Genomic DNA, 16,198 nt, shown 5'->3' with positions numbered 1-16,198 from the left:
GTAGCTGTGCCAGTTGTGTTGACAGTTTGCACAGTGCGGCCTATTGCCTGATGAATTTGTACTGAAGCAAATGCCATGAAGTGTTTCCTTCAGTTTAGAAACTGAGTTGAACTTACGAGGGCCTAAGTCAGGGGAGTGCAGTAGGTGGTATAGCACTCAGCAGCCCCATCAGTCAAACAAATCAGTAACAGCTTGCACTGTACGTGCTTGAGCATTGTCCTGCAAAATGATGGTTAGGTCCTGCAGAAAGTGTCATCACTTTTGTCTCTGTTTGCTTCATTCTTTGAACACAATCTACAAACAGCTAAGAGACAGAAGTGGTGACACTTTCTGCAGGACCTGATCATCATTTTGCAGGACAATGCTCAAGCACGTACAGTGCAAGCTGTTACTGATTTGTTTGACTGATGGGGCTGCTAATTGCTATATCACCTACTGAAATCCCCTAACTTAAGCCCCCATAAGTTCACCTAGATTTCTAAACTGAAGGAAACACTTCACAGCAGTCACTTCAGAAGTGCTACAAATTCATCGGGCAATAGACCTGCCGCTCGAACTGTGAACACAACTGATACAGCTAAGAGTATCCTACAACTTGCACATCACTGGCAACGGGTTATACACACTGCTGGTGACTACTTTGAATGTCAATAAAACTTTGAAATATGTTTCTATTTTGGGTACGAGCTGTAAATAAATAGTTGCCACTATTAAAGTTCCAACTCTCATATATTACAAAATTTTAAGCATGATTACAGAATGTCACTTCTGTTGACTAACTGCACCTCTTCAATACCTTTGTAAATTTGTACTACACTAATTAAATTTTTGATGTTCTTTATTAAGTAAAATTTACCATCATATAATGCAATATTACCAGGGTCATTACAAAACCAATACTCCCCATTTACTTTCATGGAAACTACAATAGATACAGAATGCACAACAACGCAGTTAAAGCAGCAAGATTTCAGCTGTGTACTGGCATTTTTCCACAATTTATTATGCAATTTTGCCTGTGATGAACAAGAGCATGCATGCCACATTTGTAAATACTTGAACCAGCTGAGGCTATCCACTGTCTTACAACTTTGATGACAGCATCTGAGACTGGAAAATATTGGCTATGTAGTCCATTTTTCACAGGCTCAAAGAGATTGAAGCATGAAGGTGCCAAAGACATTATGATGTATGTGGTAGAACAGTCCAGCCAGATTGGGCAATGACTTCCATACGCAAAAAATTTTGGAGGGCCTGACATTACGTTTCAAGCAGATCTTTCCGTTCTTCTATCTCTGGAAATTTGGGCTTTCATACTAGACAAGTGCCATCTTGTAGCTTTGTGAACGTACAGTTGCTTTAGGCTCCAAAACATCCAAAAGATCTACACCCTTGCTATCCGATAAGACTGTGCACATCACATTACCTGCAGATGGCTTTTTCTTGAACTTCTTTTTTGACAGAGAACTCACATGTTGCCACTCAAAGGGCTGCCTTTTGGATTCTGGCTCTTAGTTGTAATGCCAAGTCTCATCTCTGGTGTTCAGAAAATTGCCACTTTCAGCCTCATATCAATCAGCAGGCCTCCAACTAATTACCATTTCACACACACTTTGTGCTAACTGAGGTATGCATAACATTTTGTCTAAGGCATTACAGCCAACACTGTACAAAATTCCTTAGTCATAATTTATCAGTCATCTCAGTTGAGTTGGATGAGAAACAGTTCATTATGAGGGATGGGAACTGGGCAGCATCAACTGGGGTGTGCTCTTTAAGGCACATAATTTTCACCGCTAATGAAACATAGTGCCCACTTCATCTCATTAGTCACATCTACTGCATTGTTTCCATACAGATTTAATGAGCATCAGTGGATTTCAGTTGGTACAGTTTGCTAACCAGTAAAGAATTCAATGACACATATCTGTTTCATAAACATGTTGATGGGAGGCACCATTTTGGAATGCTCCCTTACTACTGCCGTTTGTCGCGGGACAATGAAACTAACAGGAGACTAGCAAGAAAATTAAAAAATTACTTCCACATCAACATAATCTGGCTGGGCACACAGTCAGCACAGCAAAATATAAGGCATTGGTTTCAGAAGGCCCTTGTGAATATAAACTGGTTAGCAACTAGATAATTATAATGCAACTGCTTTCTTGTATGTCAAAGTAATGAAATTTTCCTTTACTTTCCAGAATACTGGTGATCTGAGCACTCTTGCAAATGCTTCTGCAGGTTTCTTTGCTGCCTTCTTTTCATCCCTTGTTTTGTGCCCAACAGAGCTGGTTAAATGCCAACTACAAGCCATGCGGGAAGTTCAGATGCAATCACTGAAACAAGGGGATACAGTGGTTAGTATTGTGCTTAACTGGTGAAATGTGTGTTTTTGGTACATAAAAATATTTTTGGTCATTTTTTAAAGTGGGAGAGTTCAAAAATGAGCATAATGCTTAGACCAGAACAATGTTTTGATGAATGCACAAAACTATTTAAGGAGATTCTAGCAGGTGCTACATGTGAAAATGAAATTTATTTTTTTATACTGTAATGTGTACTAAGGCAAGATCATAGGAAGATCAATAATGTGTAGTGTGATAGGTTCCTGTCCCACTGAATCTACTCTTTGTAGCCTTTTCTTTTTTTTTTAATTAAAAAAGGAAGAATACTACAAGTTACTGGTATTTAAATTTCTTACTCTATGTAGTCTAGTACATGTTGATTCTGTAATGATAAGGCTATAAGTAATTCCTTTTCCATTTCTTTGGGGGAGAATGTACATCATCGCACACACACACACACACACACACACACACACACAGACACAACACACATGGTGATGAAATGATTACACTCTGAATGAAATTAACTAGATTTTTATTAGGCACATCAGTTGATTCCATGTCATCCATCCAGCTATAAAACACACATTTTTGGACATTTATTGATTTATATTGTTACAAATAATTTTCAAATGTGCTGTTTAATCATTCATTTGTGCTGTAAAAATGATGGGGACTTTAATTGCAATGAAAGTCCTGCAAGAGTTCAGCAAACTTCTGGAATTAAAGTTTGACTGAATGAAACAAACTCATGCAGTTTCATTTGAATAAGCAAATTATCTAGTACTCTGAATTTAATCTTTATTTCACATATCTTCCTCATCCAGAGTAAAATTGGACCATTCCGCTTAACGAAGAATATCTTACAAAAAGATGGGATCAGTGGTTTGTTCAGAGGATTAACATCAACAATTGCCCGTGAAATGCCTGGGTATTTTTTCTTTTTTGGAGGATATGAGGCATCTAGAACATTCCTTACTCCACAAGGGCAAACAAAAGATGATATAGGTAAGTAAAGAGCAAATTAGCTGAGAGAAATGTGTACATTAGAGAAGAAGCTTCTAAAGATGGCAAAATTATGAATGCATAACACAGAATATAATCTTATAAAGTTGCCAACATATTTAATTGCCACAAAACTATCTGGTTAGTGAACTTAATCATGAACAACAGATGAAAATTGTATGAAAATTGTACTTCCAAGCTGATGTGAACACTATGTATAATTTTGTGTAATTTTAGTCTATTCTCTGTCAGTGCATCTTGCCACTGAAAGCAAGAAAATTTCTACTTATCTGTGCCCCCGTAAGAGATTTGGGACTGAAGTATTTCCAAATATCTGAATGTCCATGTGTTAATATTGTAAAGAAAACTTTTTCAATTGTTATTCCTGTGTTCCAATGCAATATAAATATTCTGATACCAGTCAGTTTGCCAACTGGCTTATATAGCATAAGAAAAATTACTCTACCTTACGAAATACGGAGGTGTACCAGGTCAGCATTAAATCAACGTTCTACATGACACTTGGCCTGCTACACTAGCCAGCCTGAAGGTGAGTTATAGTTAATTTCTCACACTGATTTAACTAAATGTAAGTGTGGCATCAGAAAACATGAAACGTAAATCGTTTAAAGTACAATAACACACAGATCAAAGTTTAGGCAACTGCCAGACTGATAACACTTGTAGCTTTACTCCCTTAGGTTGACTGATGACAGCAGCAGCAGGAAGGGCATCTAGCCAAAAATTTGGAATAAATAGTTGCCAAATCATGAACTATGGTGTACTCTGTGACTGCAGTACAATGCTAGAAAGGGGAAGGAAAGATCTGAAATAAATAGTTGCCAAATCATGAACTGTGGTGAACTCTGTGACTGCAGTACAATGCTCCTTGCTTCTGTTAATGTCATAAACTACATACACCTTAAATCTACTCTCCAGCAAATCATCTTCAGTACCGCCATTTTCTTATTCGATTAAGCACACTGGAGATGATATGACAGACAGTAAACTAATTCACTTATTTTTGAGCTTTGAAATAAGCTAATTGTCTATCAAACAATAGGCAACATATACTTGCTTTTCACCAAATACTGCAGTGTGAAGAGCTTCATGATGATGTGAAAGAGCAAAGTTGGTTCATATGCTATTTGTGAAACAGCAGTCATGAATAAATAAACTGAATACTGAAATTCAAGAAAGGCTGAAGTGATAAGTCTGGAGGAGTAAAAAATGGTACATTTGCAAGAACAGCAACAGAATAGAAAGAATATTGGAAATACAAGTTAGTTTTACTAATAATAATTGCTGCAACATACATTCTTTTTAACCTGCTTACTGTATTTATTTCACGGTCTTCCTATCTCCCCACCCCTACTCACACACACACACACACACACACACACACACACACACACACACACCTACCCACCTTCAGAATTTCAAATAGTGTATCCCAGTCAGCGTTGTCAAAGGCTTTCTCTAAATCTACAAATCTATAAATGTAGATTTTCCTTTCTCTAATCTCTCTTCTAAGATAAGTCTTGGGGGGAGTCAGCATTGCATGGTTTCCAACATTCCTCCAGAATCCAAACTCTTCTTCCCCCAGAGTTGGCTTCAACCAATTTTTCCATTCTTCTGTAAATAATTCGTGTCCATATTTTGCAGATTTTTCAACCATGTCTTCTGTAACTATTACTTCAATAGTATTCACACCTGTCAGCATCTGCTTTCCTCAGAAATGAAATTATTAATATTTTTTAAGTCTTTGGGTATCTCATCTGTCTCAGTATCTTCCACACCATGTGTAATAGTTTTGTCATGGCTGGCTGTCCCAAGCATCTCAGTCCTTCTGACAGAATGTCATCTATTCCATAGGCCTTGTCCTGGCTTAGATCTTTCAAGTGCTCTGTCAAGTTCTTGTTGCAGTATCATATTTCCCATCTCATTTTCATTTACTTCCTCTTCCCTTTTTATAATATTGACCTCAAGCTAAAGGTGTGATATCAAATATTAACAATTTAGACTCTGTTCCCTGTGCTAAAACAAGATCATAATGACACAATTGCAGTTGTAGTCCCAGTTTCCTAAGCCAATGTTATACAAGGGCAACATGAAATGTTCATGGTTTGGCACTGAAAGACACCTATTTTCCAATGTTGTCTCCTTTTATGCGAATTCACTTTGATCTTGTTTTTTCAGTGAATAGATCCTATCCCTGAAATTGAACTCCAGGATGTTTGTAAAACACCTATTTCCTGTTGTCTCTTAATTGAACTTAAAACAAGATATGGTAACAGTTGAAAAGTCAGAGGGACCCAAATATGTTGGTTGGGGAGGATGTTTCAGTCATTTGTATTTCAGATCCCCTAGGTTGCCTATTCTTAAAGGAACTTTTTAAACTGTTTCTTCTAGAAACCTAGGTTGTATTCACCAGTTATTGTTTTATCCTTTGCCAGACAATGAATATGGAAGAATCCTTTTTCATTCTACATAACACAGGAAATTACCTTATCGAGAAGACCAAGGTTTTCCGTCCACTGCTTTGGTTGTTGTTTTATTTCTGGTAGGAAATGGTGGATCCATGTCTCATCCAAAGTAAAAAATCAGTTGAATTTTTTAAAAACGATCAACACATTTGATTTTTGCTCAACACTTAACAAATCTGTCAGTTTATTTCTTTGTGTAAAATGTTATTTATTCCTTCTTGTAATATGTCTATGGGGTTAGCTATTTGTTGGTGCCTTTTTGCTGCACCCTTCATGTGGATCATCTTAAAGAGAAGTAAAGAGAAACATGTTTGAAATCAGCCACCCATTTCTCAACCACTGAAAAAGAAGAAATATCCCTTTGGACCATCACCAAATGTGGATGATAGCACAGTATTCCAGTTTATCCATTTGAATGAAACACAAATCACTACTTCAAGAAGCTATGTAAAAAAAGATTATTTCTTAGATAAAATGACACAATCTCTCCCTCTCCCTCTCCATCTCCCTCTCCCTCTCCTCCCCCTCTCCCTCTCCTTCCCCCCTCTCCTCCCCCTCTCCCTCTCCTTCCCCCCTCTCCCTCCCCCCCCCCCTCTCTCTCTCTCTCTCTCTCTCTCTCTCTCTCTCTCTCTCTCTTTGTGTGTGTGTGTGTGTGTGTGTGTGGGCGCGTGTGCACTGTCGACACCTCAACATTTCTGCTATTCAGTGAGGGGTGTCCTTAACTCCTAAATAATTCTCCTACTAGCGAAGTTTTGATTACTGTGTTTTTCTTAATTTCATTAGTTTCAGCTGATTTAGGGGCATAAATTACTAAAAGTACATATCTGTCTGTGTTATCAGCTTTGGAATGAGGTGGCAAGAAGAAAACTAAAAAATTAAGAAATAAAACATAAATTCTGAAATTAATATTATGTCACTTCTTCACTTTTGACATTCCATTTGTGAGTGCATAGTATTCTTATAATTTTCTGCTGAAATGGAATGTTTGTATGATCTAGGACCCCTCAAGACAATGGCCTCAGGTGCAATTGGTGGAGTCGTATTCTGGATGGTCACATTTCCTGCTGATGTGATAAAATCACGTATTCAGGTTGCAGGTTCAAAGGAGACAATGACTTCAGTTCTGATGCGTATCATTCGGAAAGAAGGTATATTTATGTTATAAAACATTTATTACACAAAATAATGATTGTAAGTTCACATAAGTGGCAGTTGAGAAATCCTCACTGTCATTTTTCTTCTTTCAAACAGATTAGTAAAAAAAAAGAAAAACATAATTTCTGGTTTCTACTTTCAATTATTATTATTCATGGCAAGTACCACAGAAGGAATTATTACAGAATCTGAAACTTTTGACATTTTAAAACTGTTTTTTATATGGGAACTTGAGCCTGGATCTTTTCCTTTCCCTGTCTACTGACATGTCCAGTTGCTTTGTAAGAACATTAAAGTGTCAGGAAGTTTTATAGCTGTACACATTCTGCTGCAGAGTGAAGGATTTATTTTGGATTATAGAGTCATTAGAAGCACTTAATAATCTTAGTTATTTTGTCATTTACATTCTGTTTTCTGAATATTTTTTGTCATTAACAGATCTTGCTAATAATTTGTACCATCTGTGAGAAGTTAAATTTATATATCTAGAAACAAAGATGATGTGACTTACCAAACAAAAGCACTGGTAGGTTGATAGACACACAAACATACACACAAAATTCTAGTTTTCGCAACCAACGGTTGCTTCTTCAGGAAAGAGGGAAGGAGAGGGAAATTTATATATGTACATTAAAATTCTGAGGGTTTTGTGACTGTATATACAATTGCTATGTGGTGGAAACAGATGTATACAAATTCAAGATTCCACAAGAAATGCTCAGACCTCTCCATCTAGTGAACAATATTATGAAAAGGAAGCAGAGATTCTGGGTTGCAGGTAGGTACAACAAAAAGACTGTCACAAATAAATTAAACTTTTGGCCATTAAGGCCTTCATCAGCAATACACACACACATACACACACACACACACCCACCCACCCACCCACCCACCCACCCACACACACACACACACACACACACACACACAAGTTGTTTCAATTGCTTGAGACCGCAGTTGTGTGTGTGAGTTGTGTTTGCATTTGTGTGTGTGTGTGTGTGTTTTATTGTGCCTATCCGCGACTCAACATCTCCGCTATATGGTGAGTAGCAACTTTCCTTTTCATAATATTGTTGCATCCTGTATTTTCCATTGTTTCATCGTGTGAACAGTTATATTGTAAATTGACTTCACATCTTGCACTTATCTTAGATTCTTTTGAATTTGTCAGAAATGTGGAATATTCTGCTGGGGTTACTACTTTAACTACTTCAATTGTGATTGTGGCAACATGTACACTTGCAGTGAAGAAAAGCATGTAATTGTATTGTTCCCTCTCTTTAATCATTTCCATTTGCTGGTATGCATGATTAAAGAAGAACCACAGTCATTGAATCCATTCAGAGCAGCAACATTTCACCAGAAATTGCGATGTTGAAAATTGTTTTTTAATTTAGCATATCAAACATTTTCCCACGATAAAGAAAAAAGAGGCACTGCTGTTCTGAGTGGTTCGCAATAACAGAGTTCACAGAGTGAAATATGATCCAAAATTAAACATCTAAACATAGTGACTACTGTAATCTCTCAGGCTTTCTTGATGTGATCGACTAATACTGTGCATTCCAGGTGTTCTGCCGAGTTGTTGTTTCCATTTTAAGCACAATATTTCAACAAGCAACCCAGCCATCTTCTTCAAGTGCTGTGAGTTTTGCTGCTATTTGTACTTGCTGCATGGACTCCAGCACTCTATAGCTGCTTTCACTCATAATAATTTATTTTCAACTGACAACTTGAATGTATAGTGGCTGTGTTGCACAAAATTATTATTATCCATTTGGTAACAAATGGAAACAGAAAATGACAAGTAACGCAACCAATAGCTCTTTACTTCATATTGGTATAGTGGTGAGATTTCAAATTCAGCCATTTCTTTTCCTTTAATACTGAGAGGTTCAAAAAGATAGGAATGATTACAGAATAAGACATAGGCAGTTCAAAATCATGATAAGAACAGCAATACATAGCAGGAAAGATTTTCTGTGTTAATGTTTTCTTTCATTCAGTCTCAAATGTTTTTAATTTATTGCACTCTATAATCATTATTACTTTTGATCAGTGTAGCATTTTCTTGTATCTTAAATCTTATTTTTGTTCTTGATTTCAGTGTTTAGTTTGTACATTAAATTTTATTTCTCAGAATATATTGCTTTATATCATATGTGAGTGCATTTGCTGGGGCAGGCTGTTGCATCTGATATGAAGCCTTTGAACCAGCCTGAAATTTCGAAACAGTATGACTGCTGATAAGCTTCTTTACTGTAACACTTATGTTCAGACACATTAGTATGCAGTTGTTTTCTGACAATTGTTTTAAGTGACTGGTGCCACATGTTGCAGGTAAATGGATAAAGATTAGGTTCTTCCAATGAACTAAATGAAAGTCTATTTTTATTGTGCCATATGTGTTTCACTCCTTTTTATTTATGAAGCATCTTCAGTAGCATGTAATATGTATTTGCTTTTGTATGTAATAATTGCCTAATATTTAGTACAGATTTGTTATTATGTTACAGTTCTTTGTTATTCTCTTGTACTTAGGTGAGAGAAAACTTATTGTAGCACAAATTTTGAGAGATTACCTTGCTACTTTGTTTCTGTTTATGACATTATTAGTGCGTATGTGTCATTGTGCAGCTGTACATAGTTGGTCTGCGTACCCAGAATGTCTGGCTTTCAGCATTTTATGAACACATTTTGACTTAACACCACACTTCTGCTACTGACTGTGTTTTGGTTTGGTGTGTTTACTGAATGGGGTGTTGCCAACTAATACTCCGTGTCTCTTGTTCATCTTTTGTTTGTGTTGTGGTGCCTGTGTGTAGTTTAATATTCTTTTGCATATTATGTATTTTTTGTTTTATTTTTTTATGAGTTACACAGGGTGGAGAAAAACTGCCACTAAATTTTAACCCTGGATAGCTGATGCCAGTAGGAACCAAAATTACTAATGTTGTGTAGGTTGACAACACAAATTTTTAAATTATGGAAACTTGGCACCACACACTCTAATTGGCCATGAGATTGCCCTGTTGCCGAATGCTCTGAGCAATGTGTGACCGTGAATGCTTTGCCTGCCAGAGATCACAATATATCCAACGTGGCCCACACATTTGGTGGTAGTGCGCAAGCCTCCAACTGTGGGGACCTGAGGGTGATTCCGCCAGGGTCCCAACACACCCTTTGTAGTTTCATGATAAGATGTACTGGGAACAAACCCATCAACAGCTATTAGTTCATGTGCAAAAAGTCTTTTACAAATTGTGTCATGGTTTACTTAGAGCAGGTGCTCGAATGGGCAACCATCTAACACGTCACAAGCTTGGTAACGTTGAACCATATTTTGCCGAAACTCTTTCAAAGATTCCTGGCATTACCCTGATGTGATTGGCAGCATGTTGAATGTGATCCATTAATACATTCTAGGTGGTTCACGTCCGGGTGGGTGAATTAGAACCTTGTAGAATCCCCACAGGAGAAAGTCTGGTGGCATGATGTCTGTGATCGCGGGGGCCATGCCCTACGAGCACCTCTGCCAATTACCTGGCTGTCAAAGAGTTCATTTAAATATCCATGCACAGTCAACTGTTATTTGTGGGTGCCCCATTATGCTGCAACCACATGCATAACTGTATGTCATGGTGAACATGTTCCAGCAAGCCGGGTAGCGTTTCTTACAAAAAGTGGAGATAATTTGCCCTGGTAAGTTGAGGAGGGAGGCGGATCAACCCAGTCAGATGGCCACCCACTCTGCCTGCCCAAATGTTGAGCGAAAATCATTCCTGGTGTCCATGGATATACGTGACATGAGGATTTCCCCTTGTCCAGTAATGAACATTTTGAGTGTTGTAAAGGCCATCCCAATCGAAAGTGCACTTGTCAGTAAACAACAATGTTGGGGATGTCGGAATACCATCCAACATGTCACAGAAACTACCTGCAAAACCCTAGCATGTGTTCATAGTCCAATACAAGATATAGGTCGTGAGCAGGGTGGAAACTAAATGGATGCTGGCCGTCACCCCTCAAAACCTCCCAGACTAACCGATGAGTGACCCCCCATGTTGTGTCCAACCGCTCAAGTACTTGTCATAGGTGCTTCCTTGAAATGTTCGAGACAGTCTCTCAAAATGCAGCATCCCATCGTGTTCAACGTCTTCCAACATCACCATCATATCCCGCTAATGAGTCTGTTTTGCCAAGTCGCAGGTGAATTGCTGTAAACATTTACAGGCATGGGTGGTGTCTTGCTGGGTACCATTCCTCATACAACCATCGAGCTTCATGCACATTACTGTCGGCTAGTCTATAAACAAAAACTATATCTCATTGTTCTTCAAATGAATACTGTGTCACCATGCTTACTGTATGGCTAAATCGCAGGTGACGTGTGTGCTCCAAAGTGAAGCTTACATGTGAATGGCTCTGACATGAGGTGGACACAAAACAGCAAGACCTATTTGACACATGTGCATATCACATTGGTGCAGTGAGGGTGCAAGGAATTTTTTTATGCGTGAACTGACAACCATAGTTCTGCCCCTCAGCCAATGAATGGCAACAGGCAGTCCCATGGACAATAGGAGTGCGTGGCACCAAGTTCCAATTGTTTAAAAATGGTGCATTGTTAACCTACACAATATTAGTAATTTTTGATCCTACTGGCATCAGCTATCGAGGGTTAAAATTCCGTGAAATTTTTATCCACCCTGTACAATCCGGTTACGTTCTACATCTGCATTTGTTATTGTGGTAGTGGCTAACATGATCAATGGATTGTTACTTATATTGATTTGGTCATTCATTACTTTTATGTTAATTGGAAGGGATCCTCCTACCAGTATGTGAAAGTTTTCCTGCAGTGTTAGGAGTTTTCTGTTGTAGTACTTTCTCCACTTCATGCCAAGATGATACAGAAACCATTGATAAATGTTTTGAAGAAAGAAACAGTTTTGGCTGCAAAATAGACTTTATTATTTTATATTCTGTCAGTAATGTATTTTGCCTTGTTTAAGGCATCTTCAGATTGGCTGGCATAACAAGTGTTAAACACATGGGCTGTCATCCATATGAATGTCTTAGCACAGTGGCATTTGCCTGCTAAGACTTTTGCCTGGATTGGTTGGTTGGTTGGTTTGTGGGATTAAAGGGACCAGTTTTGCCTGGATGGCAGCCTATATGTTTAACACCTGTTGTGCTTAAATAAGACAAAATATGTTATTATCAGAATATAAAATATTAAAGCTGTTTCACAGCCAAGACTCTTTATCTTTTCAAAAAATTTTCTGTTGTGATTGTTCATCCCAAAAGTTTTCATATTCTTTTCTAGGTTGGCTCGTTCACGTACATGCTTTATTACAATATAATGAAAAGGATAGTTGCTACTCACTATATAGTGGAGATGCTGATTCACCGAAAGACACAACAAAAGTACTGTCATACAATTAGCTTCCAGCCAATAAGAGATTTGCCAAAATTAGACACACACACACACATGCAACTGTGTGTGAGCTGCATTTGCATGATGTGTATACATGTGTGTATGTTGTCTAATTTTGACAAAGGCCTTGTTTGTCAAAGGTTAATTGTGTGACAGTCTTTTTGTTGTGCTTTTCTGCGACTCAGCATCTCTGCTATATGTGAGTAGCAACTAACCTGTTTGTTATATTAAACAATGGAAAATCCATGATGGAATGTGACTCGTAAATTCAATCATGCAGGACTTGTTAAAGACCTTCTCTCCTTCTCCTGGTTCCTACAGGAGAAACTCTTTTGCCACCAACCCTACCAATCAGACTCAATCAAAGACCAATATTGAACCTTGCCTAACTCAGTTTACTCCTACATCCAACTGTGATTCACCCCCCACTGCCCCCAAACAACCCCCTGTTAATTTTCCAGAATTCCTTAACTTCAAACCTTGCCTCACCATCATTCCCAGAATCCCTTAACATACAGACTAACCTTCCATCTGCAGAAAAAACTGCAGTCCACCATCTAAAAACTGATCCTGACCTTATAATCCTACATGCAGACAAAGGCTCCACCACTGTTGTTTTGAACCATAAGTCTCTAGAGGAACGGAAGGTTCCAAATGATTGGAAAAGAGCACAGGTAGTCCCAGTCTTCAAGAAGGGTTGTCGAGCGGATGCGCAAAACTATAGACCTATATCTCTGACATCCTTCTGTTGTAGAATTTTAGAACATGTTTTTTGCTCGAGTATCGTGTCGTTTTTGGAAACCCAGAATCTACTCTGTAGGAATCAACATGGATTCCGGAAACAGAGATCATGTGAGACCCAACTTACTTTATTTGTTCATGAGACCCACAAAATATTAGATACAGGCTCCCAGGTAAATGCTATTTACCTTGAATTCCAGAAGGCGTTTGATACAGTTCCACACTGTCGCCTGATAAACAAAGTAAGAGCCAACGGAATATCAAACCAGCTGTGTGGCTGGATTGAAGAGGTTTTAGCAAACAGAACACAGCATGTTGTTATCAATGGATAGACGTCTACAGACATTAAAGTAACCTCTGGCGTGCCACAGGGGAGTGTTATGGAACCATTGCTTTTCACAATACATATAAATGACCTAGTAGATAGTGTCAGAAGTTACATGTGGCTTTTCGCGGATGATGCTGTAGTATACAGAGAAGTTGCAGCATTAGAAAATTGTAGCGAAATGCAGGAAGATCTGCAGTGGATAGGCACTTGGTGCAGGGAGTGGCAACTGACCCTTAACATAGACAAATGTAATGTATTGCGCATACATAGAAAGAAGGATCCTTTATTGTATGATTATATGATAGCGGAACAAACACTGGTAGCAGTTACTTCTGTAAAATATCAGGGAGTATGCGTGCGGAACAATTTGAAGTGGAGTGATCATATAAAACTAATTGTTGGTAAGGTGGGTACCAGGTTGAGATTCATTGGGAGAGCCCTTAGAAAATGTAGTCCATCAACAAAGGTTATGGCTTACAAAACACTCGTTCGACCTATACTTGAGTATTGCTCATCAGTGTGGGATCCATACCAGATCGTGTTGACAGAGGAGATAGAGAAGATCCAAAGAAGAGTGGCGCGTTTCGTCACAGGGTTATTTGGTAACCGTGATAGCATTACAGAGATGTTTAGCAAACTCAAGTGGCAGACTCTGCAAGGGAGGCGCTCTGCATTGCAGTGTAGCTTGCTCGCCAGGTTTCGAAAGGGTGTGTTTCTGGATGAGGTATTGAATATATTGCTTCCCCCTACTTATCCCTCCCAAGGAGATCACGAATGTAAAATTAGAGAGATTCGAGCGTGCACGGAGGCTTTCAGAAAGTCGTTCTTCCCGCGAACCATACGCGACTGGAACAGGAAAGGGAGGTAATGACAGTGGCACATAAAGTGCCCTCCGCCACACACCGTTGGGTGGCTTGCGGAGTATAAATGTAGATGTAGATGTAGATTACTTGGCGGAAGGACTCAGCCAACTGTCAGATACTTCCAGCTACTAACCTTGCCACAGTGACCCCATTCCACTTATCCAGCCGCATCTCCGTCACTACTCAAATCCTTAGTCCCATTCCAGAACCTCTCCCCAGAATCCATCTCTCTACTCACCCCTACCACTCCCTGCACTTCTACCTTCTACATACTTCCTAAAGTCCATAAACCTAATCAGCTAGGACGCCACATTGTGGCCATTTACTGTGCCCACACTGAGAGAATACATGCTCTTGTAGACCAGTAGTTTCAACCTATTACCCAGAACCTACAAGAACCTAACCTCCTATGTGAAAGATACCAACAATTTCCTCCACCAACTCTCTACAGTTCCTGTCCCTTTACAACATGGTGCCCTGCTTGTCACTGTTGACGCCACTTCCCTGTACCCAACTCTCCACATTTCCTGTCCCTTTACAACATGGTGTCCTGCTTGTCACTGTTGATGCCACTTCCCTGGACACTAACATTCCTAATGCCCATGGCCTTACCACTACTAAACAGTACCTTTCCCAGTGCCCGACAATTCCAAACCAACAACCTCCTTCCTGGTTGCCATGACCAACTGTATCCTCACCCACAATTACTTCTCCTTTGAAGGCATTATCTACAAACAAATCCTGGGTACAGCTATTGGCACCCACATGGCACCATCCTATCAACCTATTCATGGGCCATCTAGAGGAATCTTTCCTAAAGATCCAGAATCCTAAACCCCTCACCTGGTTCACATTCATTGATGACATCTTTGCTATCTGTATCAAAGGTGAGGGCACCCTATCCACATTCCTCCAGAACCGCAACAACTTCTCCCCCATTTGCTTCACCTGGTCCTACTCAACCCAACGAGCCACCTTCCTAGAAGTTGACCTCCTCCTTGAAGATGGCTACATCAGTACCTCGGTCCATATCAAACCTACAAACCACCAGAAATCCCTCCTCTATGACAGCTGCCACCCATTCCATACTGAGAACTCCCTTCCATACAACCTAGCCACCCATGTTCATTGCATCTGCAGTGATGGGCAGTCCCTCTCGAAGTATACCGAGGCTCTCATTGAAGCCTTCACTGATTGTAATTATCCTCCCAACCTTGTACAAAAACAAATCTCCCATGCCTTACCTTTCCAGTCTCCCACCACTTCCCAAAGTCCCACCGTCTGGACACAGAGAAGCATTCCCCTTGTAACTCAGTACCACCCAGGATTAGAGCAACTGAACTGCATTCTCTGCCAGGGTATCAGTTACCTCTCGTCGTGCCCTGAAATGAGAAATGTCTTGTCCACTATCGTACCCACCCCATCTGCGGTGGTATTCTGCCATCCGCCAAACCTACACAATACACCCCTCCATCCTTACACAACCCCTTCCCCCAATCCCTTATCTCAAGGCCCGTACCCCTGCAATAGACCTACATGCAAGATCTGTCCCATACAACCTCCCACCACCACCTACTCCAGTCCGATCACTAACATCACCTATTCCATCAAAGGCAGGTCTACCTGTGAAACTAGTCGTGGTCTAAAAGCTAAGTTGCAACCACTGTGCTGCATTCTACGTAGGCATGGCAACCAACAAGCTGTCTGTCTGCATTAATGGCCACCAACAAGCTGTGGCCAAGAAGCAAGTAGATCACCCTGTTGCTGAACACGCTGCCAAATATGATATCCTTCATTTCAATGACCACTTCACAGCCTGTGCCACATGGATC

General features: G+C 39.5%; 1 protein-coding gene across 2 annotated transcripts in view; it reads left to right on the top strand.

The window, feature by feature from the left end:
* Positions 1 to 16,198, top strand: part of LOC126355000 (mitochondrial ornithine transporter 1) — a 76,940-nt gene that overhangs the window by 47,417 nt on the left and 13,325 nt on the right. For both annotated transcript variants that reach the window (XM_050005124.1, XM_050005125.1), the window contains exons 4-6: positions 2,205 to 2,360; positions 3,176 to 3,356; positions 6,838 to 6,987. In XM_050005124.1, coding sequence (XP_049861081.1) covers positions 2,205 to 2,360; positions 3,176 to 3,356; positions 6,838 to 6,987 — 487 coding nt within the window. The remainder of the gene's footprint in view (positions 1 to 2,204; positions 2,361 to 3,175; positions 3,357 to 6,837; positions 6,988 to 16,198) is intronic.

Source organism: Schistocerca gregaria, chromosome 3, assembly GCF_023897955.1.
Source record: "Schistocerca gregaria isolate iqSchGreg1 chromosome 3, iqSchGreg1.2, whole genome shotgun sequence".
In the NCBI taxonomy this organism is placed as follows: Eukaryota; Metazoa; Arthropoda; class Insecta; order Orthoptera; family Acrididae; genus Schistocerca; species Schistocerca gregaria.
This window is presented reverse-complemented; position numbering and strand designations above follow the sequence as displayed.